This window comes from Oryctolagus cuniculus, chromosome 15, assembly GCF_051225735.1.
Source record: "Oryctolagus cuniculus isolate XC-2025 breed Fujian yellow rabbit chromosome 15, ASM5122573v1, whole genome shotgun sequence".
In the NCBI taxonomy this organism is placed as follows: Eukaryota; Metazoa; Chordata; class Mammalia; order Lagomorpha; family Leporidae; genus Oryctolagus; species Oryctolagus cuniculus.
In genome coordinates, this window is record NC_142881.1 from 60,657,992 (window position 1) to 60,684,344 (window position 26,353).

General features: G+C 43.4%; 1 protein-coding gene and 2 long non-coding RNA genes across 5 annotated transcripts in view; 1 reads left to right on the forward strand and 2 right to left on the reverse strand.

Moving 5' to 3' along the window:
• The window catches only part of VPS26A (VPS26 retromer complex component A), a 43,891-nt gene extending 21,750 nt beyond the window's left edge, over positions 1 to 22,141 (forward strand). Inside the window, exons 3-9 of one of the 2 annotated variants that reach the window (XM_051823253.3) lie at positions 5,048 to 5,123; positions 6,234 to 6,390; positions 7,271 to 7,435; positions 9,719 to 9,825; positions 16,749 to 16,817; positions 18,090 to 18,232; positions 20,573 to 22,141. In XM_051823253.3, the coding sequence (XP_051679213.1) occupies positions 5,048 to 5,123; positions 6,234 to 6,390; positions 7,271 to 7,435; positions 9,719 to 9,825; positions 16,749 to 16,817; positions 18,090 to 18,232; positions 20,573 to 20,686 (831 nt within the window). In that variant the 3' untranslated portion in view covers positions 20,687 to 22,141. The remainder of the gene's footprint in view (positions 1 to 5,047; positions 5,124 to 6,233; positions 6,391 to 7,270; positions 7,436 to 9,718; positions 9,826 to 16,748; positions 16,818 to 18,089; positions 18,233 to 20,572) is intronic. The other variant, XM_070057780.2, reaches the window with a different exon arrangement.
• On the reverse strand, positions 12,385 to 12,955 carry LOC149122010 (uncharacterized). Its single transcript, XR_016222241.1, has 2 exons — positions 12,710 to 12,955; positions 12,385 to 12,635 (listed from the first exon to the last, which is right to left on the reverse strand). It is a non-coding gene; the product is annotated as an uncharacterized LOC149122010 (long non-coding RNA).
• LOC127484130 (uncharacterized) overlaps positions 14,551 to 26,353 on the reverse strand; it is a 49,934-nt gene continuing 38,131 nt past the window's right edge. Inside the window, exon 3 of one of the 2 annotated variants that reach the window (XR_007910892.3) lies at positions 14,551 to 18,331. This is a non-coding gene — a long non-coding RNA (uncharacterized LOC127484130). The remainder of the gene's footprint in view (positions 18,332 to 26,353) is intronic. The other variant, XR_016222239.1, reaches the window with a different exon arrangement.

Below are 26,353 nucleotides of genomic sequence, written 5' to 3' on the forward strand. Positions count from 1 at the left end.
GCAGCCATTTGTGGGGTGAACCAACGGAAGGAAGACCTTTCTCTCTGTCTCTTTCTGTCTCACTGTCTAACTCTGCCTGTCAAAAAACAACAACAACAACAAAAAACAAAAAACTCAGCTAACATCCCTATTCTTTCTGAGTAATTTTGAGAGTCTTGCTGACTGTGTTTAATCAAATGTTGAGGTACAGTTGTTTTTCTGGGAATTGTGAAAATTTTAGCTAATGATTTATCTGCTTTTTTTAGGATGGGTATTCTGTGTTCCAATAACTTATTTTCTTTTTTTTTTTTTTTAAGATTGACTTATGCATTTGAGAGGCAGAGTTAGAGAGAGGCAGAGGCAGAGAGAGGAAGAGAGGTCTTCCATTCACTTGTTCACTCCCCAGAGGGCCGCAATGACTGGGGCTGAGCTGATCTGGAGCTAGGAGCCAGGAACTTCTTCCTGGTCTCCCACGCAGGTGCAGGGACCCAAGGACTTGGGCCATCTACCTCTACTTTCCCAGTCCATAGCAGAGAGCTGGATCGGAAGTAGAGTAGCTGGGACTTGAACCAGTGTCCATATGGATACTACAGGAGGTCGCTTTACCTGCCATGCCACAGTGCTGGCCCCTGTTCCCAGTTACTTAACTAGGACATTAGTTTAAAGGCAGAAAATAAAATAATGTTGAAATTCTTATTTGTCTGCAATGTAGTTTAAGTTCGGGTCTTGGCTTTCCATCCAAATTCATGATGAAGTGCAGAAAATAACATGCTTGGAACTGAGGACAACGCCTTGCTTTTATTTATGCAGTTTCCAGATGACAGGTTTATGAAGGAGTTGTTTTTCTTCCCGCATTGCTTTTTCATGAGCAAACAGTGCTTGTCAAAGTGTTAATGTGTTGCTGAGAAAATTATTCATTCTATAAATATGTATTAGCTACTGTCATAGCAGACAGAATAAGGGGCTTAGAGGATCTCTGTAAGGCAGAGAGTAATAAGATACTTGGGTTAGTTGTTTCAAAGTGATATTTCTACATAGCAGTATGTATTGTTCTCTCCTTAGAAGGCATTTTTATTGATTTCTTTTTCATCAGAAAAGGACTAGATTGGCCTGTGGTAAGTATTATGTCTTGAAGCCTTGGTCCTAGCACAAAGCCACCTATCCAGCAGAGTCTATTAATTCTCTGTTGGAGAAGGGAGCAAAAGCGTATGTTTAGCTTAAGATGACAGGAGTTTATATTTTAGTTCTTTAAGCCAGGAGTATTTTTGCAAAGTCTTTGATCAACAATATGAATATGGGACCAGCACTGTGGTGTCGATTAAGCTGCTGCCTGCAATGCCATATCCTATATCAGAGCACCAGTTCATGTCTCAGCTACTCCGTGCCCGATCTCTCTGCTAATGCACCTGGGAAAGCGGCAGAAGATGGCCCAAGAACTTGGGCCTCTGTGACCCTTGTGGGAGATTGGGATGGAGTTACTGACTCCAGGCTTCAATCTGAACCAGTTCCAATCATCATGGCCATTTGGGGAGTGAACTAATGGATAGAAGATCTCTTTCTCTCCCTGTATTTCTGTAACTCTGCCTTTCAAGTACATGAAATAAATCTGAAACAAAACAAACATGGATGTGGACTGTGTTCTTCTGGCAGCACTTGGAAGCTAATCTTGGATAACCCCGACATCCAGCAAAAATAATGTACAGATATGTGGAACTTTACTTTCTATAAATGGTGTATAGCTCATTGATAATGTAGAATTTTATTCCTTGAGTAAGTCCTGAAGATGGCATCATTCAAGACATATAAAGAATATTGTATATGCTGAAGCATGAGCTTTGAGACTGATTTCTTAGAGCAGTGAATGTGTTTTATATGAAGATTTTATTTCCCTACATTCAGTTTTCATGGCCTTTTGAACATATATACATAGTCTCAAATGTATTTACTTATTAATAACAAAGGAGAAAATATTACTTTGAATTGGAGAAGCCTGATGAGTCATCTTAGCCAACTGGTCAGGGTTAACATCACTCATACTAGGACACGCTGGCAGCGTCTGCTTCTTGACACACATGGAAGGATGCAACTTCATTTCTTGGTGTTCTTGCCAGAAATGCAGAAACAGAATCTAACTGTAGTGACACATTGGGCAAATCCAGATTAAGTAACATCTACAGAGTAACCGACTTGTGTTCTCAAAAAGGGTCAAAGTTAAGAAAGACGGTGATTGAGAAATGTTCTAGAAGGAGACTAAAGAGACATCACAACTGAATGTAATATGTGAGCCTGTACTGAATCCTGGACAAGAAAAAGACTACATTTTTGAGACAATTGACAAAATTTGAATATAAGCTGAGGAATGTTAACTTTCCTGATTTTGGTAATTCTGTGGTTATGTAAGAGAATGTCTATTTTCTTCAGAAATACACTTGAGGTGTTTAGAGGTAATGGTGAATGATATCCCCAACTTATTCTTGGCTGTGGGAAAAAAACTGTATGGATGTATGCTTTTTTATATGTAGAAATGATAGAGCAGACAGGACGACACACAGACATATGATGGATCTGGATAAAAGTTATGTGGGATTTCCTTGTGTGTTCTTGGAGTGTTTCTGTAAGTTTGAAATGATACCTTAATAAAAAGTATAACTGAGTTGGTATTTTAAATTCTTTTTTTTTATTTGACAGGCAGAGTTAGACAGTGAGAGAGAGAGAGAGACAGAGAGAAAGGTCTTCCTTCCGTTGGTTCACCCCCCAAATGGCTGCTATGGCCGGTGCTGCGCCAATCTGAAGCCAGGAGCCAGGTGCTTCCTCTTGGTCTCCCACGTAGGTGCAGGGGCCCAAGCACTTGGGCCATCCTCCACTACCTTCCCAGCCCACAGCAGAGAGCTGGACTGGAAGAGGAGCAACTGGGACTAGAACCCAGTGCCCATATGGGATGCCGGCGCCACAGGCGGAGGATTAACCAAGTGAGCCACGGTGCCAGCCCCGGTATTTTAAATTCTTTGACCTCGTTTACCATCATAGTTTTATTTATTTTTCTGTGTATCCTTGCAGGATAACTTTTAAGCCAAATTGCTTAATTCTGTCTTCTAATTCTTGGGGCCCTTCAGATTGCAAATTAGCCTGCATTGGGCTTAAAAGGAACTGTGTTTTGACATCAATGGAAAATGAAGGAAAATTTCAAGACTCAGGAAGTTTAGTGGGAAAACTGAACAATTTTGCATTTCTACCTTTATATTGTAGATTTATGATATTTTTGAAGAACTGAAAAAATTTTAAATATCAGATACAGCCATGTTCAAACAGACATTCTCAGAAGGTGCTGTCAAATAGACCTTTTTTTCCTCTGTACTTTATTGGTATAAATTAGAGAATATTCCTAATTACTGCCTCGTTTATGAAGCATCTGGGAGTTAATACTTGTTTTATTATTTGTGATTCAGACATAAAATTTTAAATGTATATGAAGTGTAAGTACTACTTTTCTTAAAATTTTTGACTTTGACATTATTTGTTCTTTGTTTAAAAAAAAATACTTGAAAACTACCAAGAAGAAAAGAAAGTTATCCATAGTCATTCATTCCATAAGAAATTGCTCTTAAGAGTATTTTATTTCTGTAGTTTACAAAAATATAATTGGCATTATACTTATATACAGTTTGACCATGCTTCCTTCATGTAACATATCATGTACATCTTCCTGTATCATTAAAAGTTCTTTGACACTATTATTTTAACCTTTTATATTCCATCATTATTACCACAATTTATTTACTATTTTTTTGAGATATTAATTTTGAAGGCAAGTAACTAATTAATGTTCACAAGATAAGAAAACTATATATGAAAGAGTAAATATTTTAATTTGTATAGTTTTCAAATAGTAATTATGCCCGTGTTTTTCGTGGTCCTTGATGATCTCTCTTGAGAAGCAGTGTTTGGAAGAAAAGCTTACGAGAGTCACATTATTAATATTTGTGGTAGTAAAGATTAAACCTGAAAGTATGCCTTTTTTTTTTTTTTTTTAAACAAAAAAGAACCCTGAAGGGACCAGCTGGTCCTTAAATAATGTTTGGAATTTTCTTCTTTTCTGTTTTTTTTTTTTTTCCTAAGATTTGTTTATTTGAAGAGTTACAGAGAGGGAAAGAGAGAGAAATCTTCCAGCCAGTGGTTTCCTCCCCAAATGTCCGCGATGGTTGGAGGTGGGTGGTTCTAAAGTCAGGAGCTAGGAGCTTCTTCCAGGTCTCCCACGTGGGTACAGGGGCCCAAGCACTTGGGCCATCTTCTGCTGCTTTCCCAGGTGGCCATAGCAGAGAGCTGGATCGGAAGTGGAACAGCTGGGACTCGAACTGGAGCCCATATGAGATGCCAGTGTTTCAGGCAGCTTTATCCACTATGCCATGGTGCCAGCCTCTAAAATTTTATTTCTAATGTATATGTACACTGCAGGTATTTTTTTCTAATTAAATTTAAAATTTAAGGTTTCCATTTAGCTGATATGTTGTGAATCTAGAGATTTTTAGATTGTATAAAGTATGTAAGATAAATAAACTCAAAATTTACATCTTTAGACATTTTGTTTTTAGGATAAGTAAGATTCAGGGCAATAAGCATTCCTTTTAAGGCTATGGATTAAAACAATATAATCTTGGTTGCTAAAAACTAAAAGTGATTGTTTTAGGTCAATTCTTGGAGTTAGTTATTATGTCTCATTAAAATGCTGTTATTAGTCATAGAACTGGTTAATTATTTGATGGGAAAACACATGAATAGTTAAGTTTTTCCTTTGAGTCTTTATGTAGTTCTTGAGCTACAGCCTAGAGTTCCTTTACAATAATGCACATGCTTTAAGGATCTGTGTGAGTAATAGCTTCACTAGTGATTGTGTATGAATAAACTACACCTTTTCTGGTCCTATAAGGTCATCCTGAACTAGGTATGTGGTGGTGTCTCATACTTTATAAATGAAAACCTGAAATACATATATGTTGCATTCATCTGGAAGGATCTGATAGGCCCACAAAAAAGGACTGTTAACATCTCTTATAATTTCATGTTTTGGCAGGTAAACCTAGCCTTTAAGCAACCTGGAAAGAGGCTAGAGCACCAAGGAATTAGAATTGAATTTGTAGGTCAAATTGGTGAGTTTTAAAATAGTATTTTTTTCTTTGATAACTGAGTTGAAGAAGGTTGGATTTGGCAATTAAATAATTGAATCAGATCTTGGCTTTGTGAAAGGAAGGAAGGAAATAATTTTGTATAATATAAGGATTTATTTTATAAAAATATTAGATCATGTTTTTTAATTCTGTGAGATATTTGACTCATTCTGCGTTTATTGGACTTCATTACTAAAAGTGAAAGGAGTTATGTAAACTACCAGCCTTGAAAAATAATTCAAGTAATTTAGCTGATTTGCTGAAATTTCCATCTACCTACATTTTTCATCAGCCTTATTCAACAATTACCAGCCTCACCTTCATCTTTCATTTTCTAATTATCCATGCCTTTTGTCTTCTTGTCCTAGTGTATGCCTATAGCCAGGGTAACCTGTCAGCAGAAAATTACATCCAAAGAGGAAGAGTGTAATTTCCTCCTGACTTATTAGATCAACGTGTGCATATTTCTTCCATACATGTATTTCAGAGACATTCTTGATCTATCAGAAAACTTCATATGTCTTTTGGTACTGCAGTTTCAGAAGAGAAGTGTATCTTTATAGTACTATTTACATAACTAGGGTTTAAATCTAGCACTCTAAATTTTACTGTGCATTTTTAAAGTATCGAAATTGGAATGGGTAGATATTTGTTTACATATCTATTCAGGACATAGGAGATAGTAGTTGAGGGACAGTTTATAGTAAATAACAGATAGTTGGTTTTAGTCTTTTGTGTATTTTAGTTTTATCGAGGTAATATATTTGCCTGGCTAAAACAACAGAACAATTTTTACCTTGAATGGAAGAAATTCAAATAATTGCTGGTAGTGTGTCAGACAGCTTCATATTAGGAAAGTCTTACCTATATCAAAGCAGTGAACTCATTTCTAATAGAAATTTTCACTGGGCTCTGATGTATTTATGCCTAAGTGCATAATAATGAGGTTAATAAAATCAAACCATAGCTCTAGGTTATTAAAATAGAGACAAATCCAACTAGTTCCTTTAGTCAGAAATACTTATTTTGGAGGTAGAAGTTTGGGCTTATTGAAATGAATATAAAATATAATTGTTTCTTTTAATTTCTTAGAACTTTTCAATGACAAGAGTAATACTCATGAATTTGTAAACCTAGTGAAAGAACTGGCCTTACCCGGAGAACTGACTCAGAGCAGAAGTTATGATTTTGAATTTATGCAAGTTGAAAAGCCATATGAATCTTACATCGGTGCCAATGTTCGCTTGAGGTATGATTGTATATTGGAAACTGTAAGCAGAAGCAAAACCAAGAAGTAACAGCTACTATTGATGTCTTATTTGAACTTCTAATTATAATTCTAGACTGGAATATATAAGAGTTAGAAAAATCTTTCTCACATCTCTTTGTCTGGCTAGCGCTCCACAGAAGTGCTGAGAGCTTTCTGAGATAACAGATGGAGACAGCTCCAAAATGAGAAGCCTTGGTCATACACTTCCCTTGTATGAACTGTCCCTTAAATACTTTGGATTTTTTTCCCCCAGTGGTTTTTTTTTTGTTTAGTTTCCTAGTGAATCTCATTCAGTAAATGGTCAATATGTGATCTGAAGCCCCCAAAAGCGTGTCTGATTTGTACAACATTCCATAATAGTTAATGGCAGAAATGCAGTTAGGAACTCAGTTTTCTAAATTCCCAATCCAGTGTCCTTTCTTTCCACCAAGTCTTCACGCAGGAAGCCAAGGTTGCCTCTGAGACCATGATAAAAGAACACATCAGATATCAGGTCTAGGATCCTGCTTTCTCTGTTGAACTTGACATTATACATACAGAACTGAGCTTGACAACTCAAATCCCAAATGGCAGTGCCTTACCCAGATAGGGATTACAAAGAAAAAAAGAGATGTGGAAAGATTTCCTCAAGTTTTCCAGACCCATGTGGAAAGTATTTACTGTTCTTAAAATTGAACTTTTTTTTTTCATGTTGGGGGCATTTTGAAAAAATTATAACTCTTTCATGAGGTGTAAATGAATTAAGTTGATTCCAGAGGAGTTCCAGCAAGGAGAAACCATCTGTTAAAATTAATGCTTGTTTATTTAAAACATAAATTTTATCAAGGTATTTACCTCATCCTCTCCATTAACTTTATAGGTATTTTCTTAAGGTGACAATAGTAAGAAGACTGACAGACTTGGTAAAAGAGTATGATCTTATTGTTCACCAGCTTGCCACCTATCCTGATGTTAACAACTCTATTAAGATGGAAGTGGGCATTGAAGATTGTCTGCATATAGAATTTGAATATAATAAATCAAAGTAAGTATTTTTCACAGAAATGGCCAAGGAAACATTAAACATAAGCTTTTCAGGTCTTTCTGTAAATGTATCAAAGAAGGAATAGAAAGACAGTAACCTGATGTTAACAAGGCCAGCAGAATTTCTGAACAGTAAGGAACTTCAGGAGCTTGGTCTGGTCATCCCAGGGTAGGTGTCCTTTGTATATTATTCCTTATAAGTCTCTGTTCGGCTGCTTTTTGTAGAGAATCTCACCATCTCAGAAAGTAGCCAATCCCATTGTATCTGTAAAAATTTATCTTACTGCTTGAAATCTCGTCAACCTGGCCACCTCATTAAAAGCACACAAAAATACTATGTAAGAAATATATTTTCATTATCAAAAATTTGGGGCCTGGTGCTGTGGCGCACTAGGCTAATCCTCCGCCTGCGGCGCAGGTATCCCATATGGGCGCCGGGTTCTAGTCCCAATTGCTCCTCTTCCAGTCCAGCTCTCTGCTGTGGCCTGGGAGTGCAGTGGAGGATGACCCAAGTGCTTGGGCCCTGCACCTGCGTGGGAGACCAGGAAAAGCACCTGGCTCCTGGCTTCGGATCGGCTGTCCATTGCGGCCGTTTGGGGAGTAAACTGACAGAAGGCAGATTTTTCTGTCTCTCTCTGTCACTGTCTGTGATTCTACCTGTCAAAAAAAAAAAAAAAAAAAAATTTGGAAGATGTAGAAAAGTAAAAAGAAGTAACAATAGCAGATATTTTTTTCCTTTTTCATATCCTCTAGTATACCTTTGGAGGGTTGGGGAGGTTTATAAGAGGGGCTGTAAAAGGTTCCAGGAAAGATGCATTATCTTTTCATTCACCACAAACCCATGTTGTATTTTTACAGAATGGACTCACACTTTGTTTATTCCTTAATGTTTTTTTAAACTCTGTTATAGAAAAGTTAAAGAAATACCAAAGCATATGAAAAGTGTACTGAACAGTATAAGTTCTCATGTACCCTTTGTTCAGCTCCAAAAGTTACCAACACATGGTCAGATTTTTTTTTTTTAAGTTTTATTTATTTATTTGAAAGAATCAATGGGGAGAGGAAGGGAGAGATCTTCTTCTTCTTTTTTTTTTTTTTTTTGACAGGCAGAGTGGACAGTGAGAGAGAGACAGAAAGGTCTTCCTTTTGCTGTTGCTTCACCCTCCAATGGCCGCCATGGCCAGCGTGCTGCGGCCAGCGCACCACGCTGATCCGATGGCAGGAGCCAGGTGCTTCTCCTGGTCTCCCATGGGGTGCAGGGCCCAAGCACTTGGGCCATCCTCCATTGCACTCTCTGGCCACAGCAGAGAGCTGGCCTGGAAGAGGGGTAACCGGGACAGAATCCGGTGCCCCGACCGGGACTAGAACCCGGTGTGCCAGCGCTGCTAGGTGGAGGATTAGCCTGTTGAGCCACAGTGCTGGCCAGATTTGTTTTATTTGTATTCAACTCTCATACTCCCCATACAGTATGTCAAAGCAAAGTTACTTATTTATTTGAAAGTCAGAATTTCAGAGAGAAGAGAGATCTTCCATCTCTTGGTTCACACTCCAAATGGCTGGAATGGCCAGGGCTGGGCCGGGCTGAAGCCAGGAGCTGCTTCTGGGTCTCCCACGTGGGTATGGAGACCCAAGTACTTGGACCATCTTCCGCCGTTTTCCCAGGCAGTGGCAGAGAGCTGGATCCGAAGTGCAGCAGCCGGGACTTGAACTGCTGCCCACATGGGATGCCGGTGTTGCAGGCAGCAGCTTTACCAACTATGCCACGGCACCAGCCCCAAGCATAAAAATCTAAATTTTCCATTTTATTAGGTGCTTAGGTTCTCTGAAACTAATTTAACCTCTTCATAGGAACAACAATCAGGCTAGTTACTCCCTCAGAGGTACACTGATGATGGTCAAGTAAAAGTTTTTATTCCTTACTTTGTATAGTGCAATGATGAAAATGGTTTTGGAAAAGGGGGCATTAAACATATGAATATTTAGAATGCTATGCTTAAATATAATGTTATTATCCTAAAGATACCTATTAAAGCCTGTCAGGACCTAGTTCATTCTTCTGTTTTTTTTTTTTTTTTTTTTTTTTTTTTAAATAAGAGAAAATGAATGTTTAACCGTTTTAATGTATATGGATTTTTCTTTTTTAAATTTTATTTAAGGTCTACAAATTTCATGTATTTCATATATACAGATTTAAGAACTTAGTGATACTTCTCACTCTGCCCTCCTCTTGTTTTTATTTTTAAAACTTGCATTTAATAAATGAAATGTATTTTTTTCCTAATAGGTATCATTTAAAGGATGTGATTGTTGGAAAAATTTACTTCTTATTAGTAAGAATAAAAATACAACATATGGAGTTACAACTTATTAAAAAAGAGATCACAGGAATTGGTAAGTTTAAAAGAGTACTTAAAATATCTTTAGTTGAAACTTTAGAAACCTTAAAATGTTGTTTAAAGATAAATTTGAAATCCACACTGAATACCACTTTGCTCAGTTAGTATTATTGATAGCAAGTAACTTTTAAAAAAATTAACTTCTGAATAGTAACAAATTTATATTATTTTCAAAAAAATATAACAGACTATATGGTACAAATTGTTCTATTTGTGTATCCAGGCTACTCACAGGTAATATGTTTATACATTTTAAAATCCTTCTAGATATTTAAACATATACAGACAAGTTCCTATATATTATATGTCCTTTTTACTTAACTGGTAACATAAAATACGTAATTTGGCTTTTCACCTAACAGGTATTCTTAAAGATCTTTCCATATCATTGTGTATATTTCATCTTTTGTATAGTATTCTATTGATACGCCAGAATTGAACCATTCCACCATTAGTGGACTTGTTTTTTTCCCCCAGTCTTTTGCTACCACAAACAGTGCTTCAGTTAATAATGTTTTTTCATGTGTATGTGTGACATGTGCAAGATGAAATCTTAGAAGTGGAATGCTAGCTGGCACCGCGGCTCACTAGGCTAATCCTCTGCCTTGTGGCGCCGGCACACCGGGTTCTAGTCCCGGTCGGGGCACCGGATTCTGTCCCGGTTGCCCCTCTTCCAGGCCAGCTCTCTGCTGTGGCCAGGGAGTGCAGTGGAGGATGGCCCAAGTGCTTGGGCCCTGCACCCCATGGGAGACCAGGAGAAGCACCTGGCTCCTGCCATCGGATCAGCGCGGTGCGCCGGCTGCAGCGGCCATTGGAGGGTGAACCAACGGCAAAGGAAGACCTTTCTCTGTCTCTCTCACTGTCCACTTTGCCTGTCCAAAAAAAAAAAAAAAAGTGGAATGCTGGGTCAAAAGGCATATTTACAATTTGAAGCACATTGGATTATACCACTTTGCAGTGTTATCTGCGATGAATATAGGACAGTGGCTTTTTTCTCTCATATTGTTGCCAACATGGTCTTATGGATGTTTTTAGCTGCTGTCATGGGAAGGGAGCAAAAGTGTTCTATTGAAATTTTGGAGTTTTTTTTTTTTTTTTTTTTTAAAGATTTTATTTATTTGAAAGGCAGAGTTATGGGGCAGGTGTGGTGGTGGGATGGGGAGCAGGAAGAGAGAACTTCCCTCTGCTGGTTCACTTCCCAGATGACCAGAACAGCTGGGGCTGGGCCAGGCTGAAGCCAGGAGCTTCTTCTAGGTCTCCAATGTGGGTGCAGGGACCCAAGCACTTGGGCCATCCCTCTACTGATTTCCCAGGTGCATTAGCAGGGAACTGGATTGGAAGTAGAGCAGTAGGACCTTGAACTGGCACCCATATTGGATGCTGGTGTTGCAGGAAGTGACTTACCCTGCTGTGGCACAGTGCTGGCCCCAAAGTTTTGGAAATTTTTTAAAGATTTATTTATTTGAAAATCAGAGTCACACAGAGAGAGAAGGAGAGGGAGAGGAAGAGAGAGGTCCTCTATCCACTGGTTCACTCCCCAGCTGGCCACAACAGCTGGAGCTGGGCTGATTCGAACCAAGGAGCCTCCTCCGGGTCTCCCATGTGAGTGCAGGGGCCCAAGGACTTGGGGCATCCTCCACTGCTTTCTCGGGCCACAGCAGAGAGCCGGATCGGAAGCAGAACAGCTGGGACTTGAATCAGCACTCATGTGGGATGCTGGCATTGCAGGCGGCAGCCTCACTCGCACCAGCCCCTGGAATTTTTAAAATTTCTCAATTTCATTGAGCTACCATTGGCAAGTAAAAATTGTTGATGTTCAAGGTTTATAGTGTGATCTAAAATTTTTTTAAAGAAATTTGAGAGTTCCCATCTGCTAGTTGACTCCTCATATGCCCACAATATCCTGGGGTGGTGGTGATCAAAGCCAGTAGCTAGGAACCCAATCCAGGTCTCTCACATGGGTGACGGGCCCAATTACTTGAGCCGTCATTGCTGCTTCCTCCTGCATTAGCAGGAAGCTGAAATCAGGAATCAAACCTGTAGTACTCCTGGCTGGCGCCGTGGCTCAACAGGCTAATCCTCCGCCTAGCGGTGCCGGCACACCGGGTTCTAGTCCTGGTTGCCCCCCTTCCAGGCCAGCTCTCTGCTGTGGCCAGGGAGTGCAGTGGAGGATGGCCCAACTGCTTGGGCCCTGCACCCACATGGGAGACCAGGAGAAGTACCTGGCTCCTGCCATCAGATTAGTGTGGTGCACCGGCCGCAGCGCGCCGGCCATTGGAGGGTGAACCAACGGCAAAGGAAGACCTTTCTCTCTGTCTCTCACTGTCCACTCTGCCTGTCAAAAAAAAAAATTAAAAACAAAACAAAAAACCTGTAGTATTCCTACGTGGGGCACAGGCATCTTAACTGATGTCTTCAATGCTGAACTAAATGCCTGTCTCTGGGATATTTTGATATATGTGTGTGCTGTGAAATGATTACCACAAACAAGCTAATTAACATATCCATATGGTAGTTTTTTTATATAATATTTGTATGCATTTAAGATACAGTATTTTTTTTAAGGACTTTATTTATTTGAGAGAGTTACAGACATTGAGAGGGAGAGACAGGTCTTCCATCTGCTGGTTCACTCCCCAGATGGCCACAACGGCCAGAGCTTCCTCAAGGAGCTTCCTCCAGGTCTCTCATGCAGGTGCAGGGGCCCAAGGACTTGGGCCATCTTCTACTGCTTTCCCAGGCCATAGCAGAGAGTTGGATTGGAAGAGCAGCTGCTGGGAATAGAACCAGCATCCATATGGGATGCTGGCGCCACAGACGGAGGATTAAGCTACCGTGCTACAGTGTTGCCCCCCCCCCCCCTTTTAAGATTTATTTACTTGAAAGGCAGAGGCAGAGAGAGGTCTTGTATCTGCTAATTCATTCCCCAAGTAGTCACCGGAGCTGGGCTGATCCAAAGCTAGGAGCCTCTTCTGGGTCTCCCACGTGGGTACAGGGGTCCAGCAGAGAGCTGGATCAGAAGAGCAGCTGGGTCTTGAACCTGCACCCATATGGGGTGCCAGCACTGCAGGCGGTACTTTTACCTGCTACTCCACAGCACCGGCCCCTGTATGGTGTTTTGATTCCTGTGTACATTGAATAATGACACAGTAATAAGTATATAACATTGTAGTCTCAATTTACATTTCTCTTATTCTAATTGGAGGGTATCTTTTTACACGTATAGAAACCTTTTGCAATTAGGACACCTGCCTCCCCCATTGGAGTGCCTGGGTTTAGTCCCTTACTCTGGCTCCAGCTTCTCAGAAAGGGAGACTCTGGGAGGCAGCAGTGATAACTCAGGTAATTGGATTCCTGCCTCTCCACGTGGGAGATATGGACTGCATTCCCAGCTTTGGTGTAGGCCTAGCCCTGGCTTTTTAAAATTTTTTCTAAGATTGATTTATTGGGGCCAGCACTGTCACGTGGCAGGTGAAGCTGCTGCCTGCAGTGCCAGCCCATGTGGGTGCCAGTTCAAGTCCCAGCTGCTCCACTTCCGATCTGGCTCACTGCTGTGGCCTGGGAAAGCAGTAGAAGGCGGCCCCAGTCCTTGGGCCCCTGCACCCATGTGGGAGATGCGGAGGAAATTCCTGGCTTCAGATTGGCTCGGTTCCCGCCATTGCAGCCATCTGGGGAGCGAACCAGAGGATGGAAGAACTCTCCGCCTCTTCTGTAACTCTGCCTCTCAAATAAATCTTAATTTTGAAAGTCAGAGTTACAAACAGGAAGAGACAGACAAACCTGCCATCCATTGGTTCACTCCCCAAATAGCTGCAATGGCCAGGGTTGGGCCAGGCTGAAGCCAGCAGCCTGGAACTTCGCGCAGGTCTCCCACGTGGGTGCAGGGGCCCAGGGATCTGGGTCATCTTTCACTGTTTTATTAGGCACGCCCGCAGGGAGCTGGATAGGAAGTGGAGCAGCTGGACTTGAAACAGCACTTATACAGGATGCTGGCATGACAAGCTGTGGCTTAACTCGCTGTGCCCCAATACCGGCCCCCAACCCTGGGTTTTACAGGCTTCTGGGGAGTGAACCAGCTGATGGGAGCTCTGTCTTTTCTAGTAAGTTAAAATAATTTGTACTTCTTTTCAGTAAGCTATGTACTATTGGTAGCAACTACGCATTAGGGAAATCAGCCTTTTCTGAACGAACAAATTTCCCCTTTTTCTTGCCGATGATTCTTGATGTTCATGTTAGAGTTACCAGTTTTTCCTTTCATGGTGTCTGGTTTTTGTTACATTGTTAAAGGTTTATTTCACATTAACTTTCTTTTGATCTTGATTCTACTAAAATAATGAATTGTGATTTGGGGATTAAGTTTTTTTTTTGAGATTTTATTTATTTGAAAGACAAAGTTATAGAGAGAGGTAGAGACAAAGAGGTATTTATTTTTGAAAGTCAGAATTACACGGAGAGAGGAGGAAAGGCAGAGAGGTCTTCCATCTGCTGGTTCACTCTGCAATTGGCCACAATGGCTAGAGCTGTGCCGATCAGGAGCCAAGAGCTTCCTCCAGGTCTCCCACGTGGTGCAGGGGCCCAAGTGCTTGGGCCATCTTCTGCTTTCCTAGGCTATAGCAGAGAGGTGGATTGGAAGTGGAGCAACTGGGTCTTGAACCGGCGCCCATATGGGATGCTGGCACTGCAGGCGGCGGCTTTACCCACTACGCCACAGCCCCAAGGCTTTTTTTTTTTGGTAGCATTTTAATTCATTTAGAATGTGGATGTGAGATGTGAAATATGGATCCAGCTTTACTTTGTTCCTGACTGCTATCTTATTGGTTCTTCGTTGTTTTTATATATATATAGGTTTACCCCCCCTTATTTTACTGAAAATAAGTTCAGACAGCACTTTTTAAGAATTTCTAAGTCCAGGGTGAGGGGATCAGCAGGTGTTGGCACAGTGCTTTAAGGCAGTGCTTGGGATGCCCACATCTCCTATTTGGGTTCCTAATATGCCTGGGAAGGCATTGGATGGTGACTCAAGTACTTGGGTTCCTGCCACTCACACGGGAGACCTGGCTGGAGTTCTGGGTTCCTCACCTCGGCTGGTTGTTGTAGGCATTTGAGGAGAGAACCAGTGGATGGAAAAGCTCCTGCTTTTACTGCACTCTTTCCCCATCACTCTTTAAAACAAATCATGGCCGGCGCCGCGGCTCAATAAGCTAATCCTCTACCTTGTGGCGCTGGCACCCTGGGTTCTAGTCCCACTTGGGGCGCTGGATTCTGTCCCGGTTGCTCCTCTTCCAGTCCAGCTCTCTGCTGTGGCCTGGGAGTGCAGTGGAGGATGGCCCAAGTGCTTGGGCCCTGCACCCGCATGGGAGACCAGGAGGAAGCACCTGGTTCCCAGCTCAGATCAGCGCGGTGCGCTGGCCGCAGTGGCCATTGGAGGGTGAACCAATGGTAAAGGAAGACCTTTCTCTCTGTCTCTCTCTCACTGTCCACTCTGCCTGTCAAAAAACAAAATTTTGCGTTTTTTGTTTAAGTTGGTAGTCATATACATCTCTGACTTTTTAAAAGTTGTACTTAAGTATTTGAGAGACAGCGCCCATTTGTTGGTTCACTACCCAAATGCTGGTAACAGCCAGACCTGGAGCTGGAACTCAAATGGGTGCCGGGACCGAATTACTCGAGCCAGCACAACCACTCCCCAGGATCTGCATTAGCAGGAAACTGGAATCAGGAGACAGAGTTGGGATTCTTGCCCAGGCACTTCTATCCTAACCACTAGGCTAGATACTTGCTTCTGTCTGTGATTTTTTTTTTGAAGGATTTATTTATTTGAAAATCAGACTTAGAGGGAGAGATTTAAAGGGAGAGAAGATCTCTATCTTCCATCTGCTGGTTCACTCCTCAAATGGCTACAAGAGCTGGGGCTGGCCAGGCCAAAGAGAGGAGCTTCTTCAGTGTCTCCCATGTACTTGACAGGGATACAAGTACTTGGGCCATTAGCATGGAGCTGGATGGGAAGTGGAACAGCCAGGGCATGAACTGGTGCCCCTATGGGATGCCTGCATTTCCTGGCAGCAGCTTTACTGGTTATGCCATAATGTCAGTGGCTTCTTCAATTTTTGCTAAGAGATGGGAAAATGAACATTAAGTGATTTTAAGTATTAAAGCCAAACTTTAGTTTATTTGTTTTGTTTTCCTGAGTGCAATTATTTTGTTATAGAAAGTTTTATTAAAAGAAAAAAACCAGCCGGTGCTGCGGCTCACTAGGCTAATCCTCCGCCTTGCGGCACCAGCACACCAGGTTCTAGTCCCAGTCGGGGCGCCGGATTCTGTCCTGGTTGCCCCTCTTCCAGGCCAGCTCTCTGCTGTGGCCAGGGAGTGCAGTGGAGGATGGCCCAAGTGCTTGGGCCCTGCACCCCACGGGAGACCAGGAGAAGCACCTGGCTCCTGCCATCGGATCAGCGTGGTGCGCAGGCCGCGGTGGCCATTGGAGGGTGAACCAACAGCAAAGGAAGACCTTTCTCTCTGTCTCTCACTGTCCACTCTGCCTGTCAAAAAGAAAAAAAAAAGATAACAGCTCGAGAGGCTGGTGTTGCAGCATAGTAGGTAAAGCTGCTGCCTGCGACATGGCCTCCACATGGGCTCCAGTTCGTGTCCTGGCTGCTTTACTTCTGATCCAGCTCCCTGCTCATGTACCTGGGAAAGCAGTAGAGGACAGCCCAAGTGTCCATGTGAGAGACAGGTGAATGTCCTGGCTCCTAGCTTCTTCAGCCTGCCATCGGGGAGTAAACTAGCCGCTGGACTATCAGTCTCTTTCAAATAAACTTTAAAGTCAGAGCTGCAGAGAATGTAGCTAGAAATTAGTAAGGTATAAGGCTAGAAATCATTCTGCAAGTATTTAAGTTCATCGCATTTACTTTATTGCCCTAGGACCCAGCACCACAACAGAAACAGAAACAATCGCCAAATATGAAATAATGGATGGTGCACCTGTAAAAGGTAAGGTGCTTTTCAGTTACTTCCTTTGTGTGGTGCAAACAGCACGACTGTGGCAGTTTCATTTGTGAACAAACTATTCTTACAAAGATCGTTCTTAAGGTCATTTTTGTATAGATGCTAAGACGACTATAATAGCATTTCTTGGTTTGAAAAAAGGTTTAAATTTTCCATCTGTTTAGAGTTTAGAAGAGACAGTTATGCATGTTTTCTCTAGTTCTGGGTTTGTGTTATTTTGATTATATTCTGCTATTTGATGTCTGTAACTCTTTTTTTTCTCTATCTGACCACAAGGTGCAGTGTGGCTAAGTGTTAATTTCTGTGGGATTTGAGATATTTATAGCATCCAAGAAAAAAGCAATTCTAGATAATTTTCATTGTCCGAGACACTGAAGCCCATATTTATCAATTTCAATTCATGTCTTTGGATTTTCTGACCTTGTTAGTCATTACTAAAAAAGTAGCCGCCCTTGGTTGAGTGCCAGTTGTGGGTGAGGTGTGTGTATCCTTCGTCTGCAGATGAAACAGGTGCAGAGAGGGTAAAAACCTCGCTAATGGTGATAGGGCTAATCATTGCCAAGTGGAGGCCAAGATCCACGGAGGTGTCCTTTTGTATTCATTGCTTTAACAAAAACCCAGCAGCCACAAATCTTTATGTAGAGTGGTGAGTTTTAAACCTTTCAGCAAGTAGATGTGCCTGAGAAAAGTATTCATTAACACATACTCAGAAGAGAATATGCAAATGCTTACCTTTCATAGGAATAGACGCTGCACAGCAATGTTAGAAATTGTGGTAGACCTTATGGAAGTAGAAAGTAACAATTCTACTTCTGTGCAGCACTTACTTGCTGGGACTTTGATAAGCTTTCACAAGTTTTAACCCATCCAGTCTCTGCAGCTTTCCTTCAAGCTGGTATTGTTGATGATTCCCCTTTTACAGATGAAGAACTTGGAACAGAATAGTTAAGTGATTGGCCACGGTCCCACAGCCAGTGTCGAGATCTGAATCCAGGCCTTCTGGCTCTAGAGTAGTGGTTCTCGTCTAGGGGCAACTTTGCCCCTCTAGGGGACACGTGGCATTGTCTAGAGACGTTTTTGTCTGTCACGCATCTGCCTCTGAGTAGAGGCCAGAGATGCTGCTGAACGGTACAGTGCATAGGCCCTTCCCCACAGTATTCCCTGCATCCCCTTAGTGTCTGCCCTATAAAGCTGAGTTCTAGGTATTATGTGATCACATGTAATCTTTTAGAATTAAACAAATTGCTTTTCTTTCAGGTGAATCCATTCCAATAAGACTATTTTTAGCAGGATATGACCCTACCCCAACAATGAGAGATGTGAACAAGAAGTTTTCCGTGAGGTACTTCCTGAATCTTGTGCTTGTGGATGAGGAAGACAGACGGTACTTCAAGCAGCAGGTATGGTGCCAGCCACTGTGGAGTCGTCTTCTGTGGCAGCTCGACCACAGCTAGAAAGCGCTCACTGGGCCGAGCTGCATTGTACGGAGTGGTGGGCGCCTGTGAAAGGAGTGCACACACTGGTGAGAGTGGGGTGAGGTGGTGCTCGGGCCTCTCTGCGCATGCTGCAGGACTCCAGCACGAGCTAGGAGTTGTCAGAGCTTTGATTTTTCTGCTTAAAAACAAAATTCAGGTAGTAGCAGGCAGGTGGCAAAGTCAGGGTCAGCAGAAACGTGCTGCCCATGTGACCGACTTTCCAGACTGTGCGCGCTCAGGTCACAGTGCGCGTGGGTCTTTAGTTTTTTTTTACTCTGTGGTATCTTTCTTAACAGATAATAGTTCTCTTATCACTTTTAGTAGCTGTATTTAGTTGATGCATTTTCTAGGTTTTCATTTTGCTTACTAAACAGTTAATTTAATTGCCCATAAGATCATACAATTCCAGTATTTTTTTAAAAAAAACATAAGGTATTTGTGCTAAAATGTGTTCTTAGTTGAAAATCTGTTAAACCTTTGAATTTTGATTGAAGATTGCTTTGGTATTCTGAATGAGATTAAACATTCAATTGACATTTAAATACTTGTTAAAGTTTGGAGTTAATCTGTTCTAACTAATGTGAAGAATATAAAAAATTTGTAAACTCAGTCTTCACATAGCAGATATGTGGAAAAAAATTAAAACGTGATATTTACAAGTTCAGAATCAGTTACATATCATGGCCCTGTTTGAATAAGGGTATTGTTTCCTATAGGTACTTTTTTGGGGAATGTTTTAATTTCTATTATGTTGGTTTAAAATAAAAACAGCCAGTCATGACTTTTAAAAATTTGAAAGGCAGAGAGGGAGAGGCTTTCCGTCCTCTGGTTCGCCCCTCAAATGGCTACAACCTCTGGAGCTAGTTCTATGAGGGTCTCCCTCATAGGTGCAGGGTTCCAGGCACTTGGGCCATCCTCCACTGCTTTCCCAGGCCATTAGCAGGGAGCTGGATCGAAAGTGCAGGTGACAGTGTTACCTGCTGTGCCACAGTTTACAGATGAACTTGGAACTGTCATGACTTCCTAAAATTTTAGGAATGTAGAAGAAGGGATGGATTAAGGTAAGGTTGAGAAAGGCAGAGGAAGAAAGTAGTGCAGGTTTACGTGCCGTGCGATAAAAGCACAGTAACTGAGCTTGGCTGGCAGCTGCGTGGCGGGGGCAGTAATGCTGGTAAAGATTGAAGTCCTGTTTGGAGGTTTCTCCTGGAGGCACTCGGAACTACAGAAGAGCATTCCCCCAAGTGTCCGCAAAGATTGACACAGCGGCGATACAAAGGGTGGGTCAGAAAGGAGGCCCGGGCAAGACAGGCAAAGCTGCCACCTAGGAAGCTGTTCGTGTCCAAGGCTAAAGTGATCCGGGCTTGCACTTGGAGAAGAGCAGTGGACCAGGGCCGGCGCCGTGGCTCAATAGGCTAATCCTCCACCTAGCGGCGCCGGCACACCGGGTTCTAGTCCCGGTCGGGGCGCCGGATTCTGTCCCGGTTGCCCCTCTTCCAGGCCAGCTCTCTGCTATGGCCAGGGAGTGCAGTGGAGGATGGCCCAGGTGCTTGGGCCCTGCACCCCATGGGAGACCAGGAAAAGCACCTGGATCCTGGCTCCTGCCATCAGATCAGCGCGGTGCGCCGGCTGCAGTGGCGGCCATTGGAGGGTGAACCAACGGCAAAGGAAGACCTTTCTCTCTCTGTCTCTCTCTCACTGTCCACTCTGCCTGTCAAAAAAAAAAAAAAAAAAAAAAAAAAAAGAAGAGCAGTGGACCAGAAACCAAAGCAGTTCGAAGAATAGCAAGGACTTTTTGCTGAATGGGAGTAGGAGAAGCAGAAGGGACAGTCTAAGACTAGAATTGGAAGAATGTGGGTCAGTTAAAAAAGATGAAGATAGGCTGGCTCTATGGTGTAGTGAGCTAGGCCTCCACCTGCAGCTCTGAAATCCCATACAGGTGCCGGTTCAAGTCCTGGCTGTTCCTCTTCTGATCCAGCTCTCTGCTGTGGCCTGGGAAAGCAGCGGAGGATGCCAAGTCTGGGCTGCTGCACCCATGTTTGAGACTCTGAAGAAGCTCCTGGCTTCGGATCAGCTCAGCTCTGGCTGCTGCCGCCATTTGGGAATGAACCAGCGAATACAAGACTTTCTGTCTCTCCCTCTATAACTGTCAGATTTTTTTTTTTTTTTAAATTTGTGGTTAAAATGGAAACAATCATCATATTTCTGTGGTGATAATTTAAGGCATAACCAAGAACGTTAACTTGTTGACTTTTTGTGTTTTACTAGGAGATCATTTTATGGAGAAAAGCTCCTGAAAAACTGAGGAAACAAAGAACAAACTTTCACCAGCGGTTTGAATCTTCAGAGTCACAGGCATCTGCTGAGCAGCCCGAAATGTGAACTGAACAGGAAAAACAACTAAGAACTGTAACCCGGAGAGTACGTGCAGCAGGTTAAAGGTGGTTGCAGCCTGTAGGGGGAAAAGGCCAGAACTCCATAGAACAGTCTTCCTGTATCTTACAGTGCTGCATTTATTTTACGATGTAACTAAATATTCTTCCTGTAAATACATTTTACAAAGTGCTTTCTTTGAAACACTGGAAATTTCTTAAGCTGCCTTTTTTTTAACTGCACATTTTGATTTGATAATAAGCACTCAGATTTGCATCAGCATAAACATTAAAGACTGTCCCATGAATAGGCTGGGGTTTGTAATTTTGCTTTCAGCATAATATTATATTTTTCTTCTCCATTTTCATGCTAACGATTACCTCTTATTCTCTACATGCAAAAAATTACGTATTTTGTGTTCAAATGAAATTTGAAAACCTGAGTGGCCCTTACAGTCTGCAGAGAATTAAAACATGGCATCTCAGTATTTCTGAGGTCAACACTTGTTTTTACATCCGTGTTTGGGAAAGGCACATGGAATGTTCGCTGTGGGTACTTCCGGGCCTGCCTTTCTGTGCTTCCTGAACTCTGTCCACTTTAACGTTTGCTGTGGAATGGCAAGTTTTACGTGGCGTGTTATTAGGACCTGTTTTCCCCTTTGGGCCACGTTGAGCAATCCCTGTTTCTGCTACTTGTCAGCCGTGCTGCCATGCACGCCTACTCTGAAACCAGTGTGTCTATGTATGTGTTTAATTTAAGGACTTTTTGCCACAGGTATGCCAATACCATTTTCTTCAGATTTCAGGGGAAAAGTTTGGGATGGTGGACTCCGCAGGACCTGTGAAATGTAGTTATTCAGATCTTGACAATTTACATTTGTTAAACTTTTGGCTAGTCTAAACTTACACAGTCTGTTTTAGTTTTTAACACTAAATTCAAGTCATTTGTCTCTTTTAAAAAAGTTGCAGTCACTGGTTCATATGCAGGGTCTGATCTCAAGTACACTAAGATGTGTAGAACCAAAAGGAAGCCTTCTCTGGGGAAACTGCTTTCACTTATGACTCATTGGTTTTGTACCAATATTTTTTAAAATACACTTCAGTGTAAGTTTTGTCAGTTAACCTTACTTTATGAGTAAGCTAAATAACCCAAATTACATTATTTAAGCCTGTTTTACTACTATGGCACTTTGATCAACGGTCAGTGACCCATTTCTTTACTGGCAAAGGCTCCATCCGCCACGTGCTGGAGCGTCTGTTCTGAATGTGGCGGTATCTATGGATGCTCATGTTTCCTTCATGTAAGTGCCTGCTCAGAGTTTCAGACTTTAAAAATGCCAAATATTTTCATGGTCACTTGCATGTAGTAAATCTAGAAAATATTCAAAGAGATTTTGAAAACCAATTGTATTTAACCAGCCTCAAATTGTGCAACCATGATGTATAATAAAGAATTTCAAACAGACTAGTCTTGTTATTTGAATGGTTAAATAACTATTCTCAAATCTCTTCTTACTGTTAGACTTACTGTTGAGGGTGGGATTGCCCATCAGGTTAGGTAGCTGTGATTGCAATAAGTTTTTATGAATATTACCAGTTTCAATCTTGAACTTTTGTTAAATTTGAGGAGCAGAGAGAGAGGTAGGGACAGAGTGAGCTCTTCCCCACTGGCTGAGCTGGGACCAGGAGCCAGGAATGCAATCCAGGTGTCCCATGTGGGAGGCAGGAACCCAGTTACTGTAGCCATCACTGCTGCCCCCAAGGGTCTGCGTTAGCAGGAAACTGGAGTCAGCAGCTGGAGCTGAGACTTGAATTAGGTTTCTCTGGTGTGGGACACAGGAGTCTGAACCACTAGGCCCAGTGCCCACTCTCCTTAGAAGCTTTTAAAAAGAACCATGCCCAGGTTGCACCCGGATGGATAAAATCGGAAACACAGGGGCTGGGACAGCAAAGCTGCGCAGGGTTGAGAACCACTCATCGAAAGGGTTAAAATGGTTACTTTTTCTTTTTTTTTTTTTTTTGATAGGCAGAGTGGACAGTGAGAGAGAGAGACAGAGAGAGAAAGGTCTTCCCTTGCCATTGGTTCACCCTCCAATGGCCGCCGCTGCAGCCGGCGCACCGCGCTGATCCGATGGCAGGAGCCAGGATCCAGGTGCTTTTTCCTGGTCTCCCATGGGGTGCAGGGCCCAAGCACCTGGGCCATCCTCCACTGCACTCCCTGGCCATAGCAGAGAGCTGGCCTGGAAGAGGGGCAACCGGGACAGAATCTGGCGCCCCGACCGGGACTAGAACCCGGTGTGCCGGCGCCGCAAGGTGGAGGATTAGCCTATTGAGCCACGGCGCCGGCTAAAATGGTTACTTTTTCATGTTGAGAAAGAAAACCTTTTCCTCTATACTCTAAGTTCTGGGGCCTACAAATTAAGCTGACAAAAAACACGCAAAAGCCCAATTTAACAGCATGCCTGTAAGAGCTGCCAAGTGTGTGAGTTAGAAGGGTGGGTAGAATGACAGCTCATGTGCCGCTTCCCAGGGGAAGTGGGGGAAGGAAGGGCATTTAGGGAAAGTTACATGGGTGCTTAGCAGATGAGAGTTTTGTGACTGTTTAGGTATGGTGCTCACTTCACTGCCTCTGGGGACAGGAGTCACTCTTGCCTGGTTGTTCTGGGGAGGGGTTTTATGGTAAAACTTTGGTATGATAAAACTTTCAGCTTTTTGGGCAAATGAGATTTCAGGAATGCCAAGTGCCTTCTCAAAATAACTTGCCTCAGGGATGGGCGCTGTGGTACAATGGGTTAAAGCCCCTGCCTGCAGCACCTGCATCCCATCTGAGTGCCTGTTCGAGTCCCGGCTGCTTCACTTCTGATCCAGCTCCCTGCTAATGCGCCTGGGAGAGCAGTAGAAGATGGCCCAAGTCCTTGGGCTCCTGAACCCACGTGGGAGACCTGGAAGTAACTCCTGGCTTCAAATTGGCTTGGCTCAGCTCTGGCCATTGCTGCTATTTGGGGAGTGAACCAGCAGATCGAAGACCTACCTATCTCTCACCATCCCCCCACACTACCTCTCAGCTTTTTCAAATAAATACAATCTTTTTAAAAAAATAATTTGCCTCAGAAGCAGATTCTGAACCCCTTCAATATGGATCTAGTAGTTATCAAGTCTTAAGTTCTTTGTTATTCCTTGTACACTCCGGCATGCTGAACGCATATGAAGGAAACCTCCAGGGACTTACACGGGACTGGACCGTAACTTCACACGCACGTGTTCTTACTTGAGACAGCTTCCACCCACTGGTCACCTGAAAATCCCCACCGAGGCTGAGACTGGGCTGGGCTGGACTGGAGTAGGAGGGACCCAACTACTTGAGCTGCTCTCAGCGTCTGCGATAGCCAGAAGTTGGAGTCAGGAGGCAGAGCCAGGTATAGAAACCAGGTAGGGGGCCAGCTTTGTTGCATAATGGGTCAAACTGCCACCTGCAGTGCCAGCACCCACTGTGGGCGCTGGTTCAAGTCCCAGCTGCTCCACTCCTGATCCAGCTCTCTGCTGTGGCCTGAGAAAGCAGTAGAAGAGGGCCCAAGTCCTTGGGCCCCCAAACCCGTGTGGGAGACCCCTGTTGTGGCCAACTGGGGAGTGAACTGGAGGATGGAAGACTGTCTCTCTGTGCCTCTTTAACTCTGCCTTTCAAATAAATAAATCTTAAAAAAAAAAAAAAAAAAAAAAACAACAAAAAACCAGGTAGGCTCCGATAGGGCATGGTAACTGCTAGGCTAGATGCCCATTTCTAGAATTTAACATACTTTTAAAAGATTGATTTATTAACAGGCAAAGCACAGCAGGGCTGAAAGGGGGTCACGGGTGCTTCCATCCTCTGGTTCACTCCTCAAATGGCTGTAACAGACACATCTCGGCCAGGCTGAAGCCGGGAGCCAGGAATTCAGTCCTGGTCTCCCACATGGGCGGCAGAGGCTCGAGTACTTTAACATTTTCTGCTGAATTCCCAAGTGCACTGGCAGGAAGCTGGGTATCAAGCCAAGTAGCCAGGACTGGACCACCACTCCATCCCAGGAAGCGGACATCCTAAGCAGTGGCTCAACCGCTATGCCACAACACTGGCATCATGGAACTTTTTTTTTTTTTTTTTTTTTTTTTTTACATTTCTAATACAAAATCATGCCAGGAAAAGGTGTATCCTTGAATTAAGGCATTGGGCATTCCATAAGCATATTTCTTATGACACTCGCCTATCTACAGTCTTTCAGTGACAGCTCCTTCCAGGAGAACGGTCCACTTCACAATGCGAAACACGTCTTCATCTCCAGTTACGCCACATTCCTTGGACTGAACGCACAGTCCTGCCTGCACTCCAGCTGAGGCATCCAGAGACTGTCAACGTAGTTCTGTCAATGGTGGTGCTGTGGTGGAGACCGTTCAGGTCTTACAGGCCCTAGGAGGCACCAGTGTGTGCAGAGCTACAGAGGTCAGAGATGACGGCGTAACTGGTGGGTAGTTCTGAAATGAGTGGGTGGCAGATGTGAGGAGCAGAGATGAAGATGAGGCTGGAGGAGACACAGGGAAAGCCAGTGTAGCACAGGGCCTGGAGGCCATGCAGATCAATAGAGTATGGTCACTTCATTCAGTCACTGAAGGGTTTAAAAAAATTTTTTTAAAGATGTATTTGCTGCACTAGCGCTGTGGCGATGGTTTCCCATGGGGCACCAGTTTGAGTCCCAGCTGCTCCACTTCCAACCAGCTTTCTCCAAAATGCCTGGAAAGCAGTGGAAAGATGGCCCAAGTGCTTGGGCCCCTGCACCTGTTTGGGAGACCCAGAAGAAACTCCTGGCTCCTGGCTTCAGATCTGCTGAGACTGGGCCCTTGTAGCCATTTGGGGAATGAACAAGTGGAAGAACTCTCTCTCCCTCTCAAATATTTAAATAAATCTTAAATTTTATTTATTTATTTATTATTTATTTATTTATTTTGACAGGCAGAGTGGACAGTGAGAGAGAGAGAGACAGAGAGAAAGGTCTTCCTTTGCTGTTGGTTCACCCTCCAATGGCCGCCACGGCCGGCACACTGCGGCCGGCGCACCGTGCTGATCCGATGGCAGGAGCCAGGTGCTTCTCCTGGTCTCCCATGGGATGCAGGGCCCAAGCACTTGGGCCATCCTCCACTGCACTCCCTGGCCACAGCAGAGAGCTGTCCTGGAAGAGGGGCAACTGGGACAGAATCTGGCGCCCCGACAGGGACTAGAACCCAGTGTGCCCGCGCCGCAAGGCGGAGGATTAGCCTAATGAGCCACGGCACCGGCTTTAAAATTTATTTTAAAGAGTTAGATCCTCCATCTGCTGGTTCACTCCCCAAGTGGCCACAATAGCCAGGACTCAGCAGGAGCTTCATCTGGGTCTCCTACCTAGGTGGCAGGGGCCCAGGCACTTGGGCCATCTTCCACTGCTTTCCCAGTAAGCTGGATCGTAAGTGGAGCAGGGGCCAGCGCTGTGGCTTAGCAGGTAAAGCCACTGCCTACAGTGCCAGCATCCTATATGGGTGCTGGTTCGAGTCCCACCTGCTCCACTTATGATCCAGCTCTGTTGTGGCCTGAGACAGCAGTAGAAGATGGCCCAAGTCCTTGGGCCCCTGCACCCACATGGGAGACTGGGAAGAAGCTCCTGGCTCCTAGCTT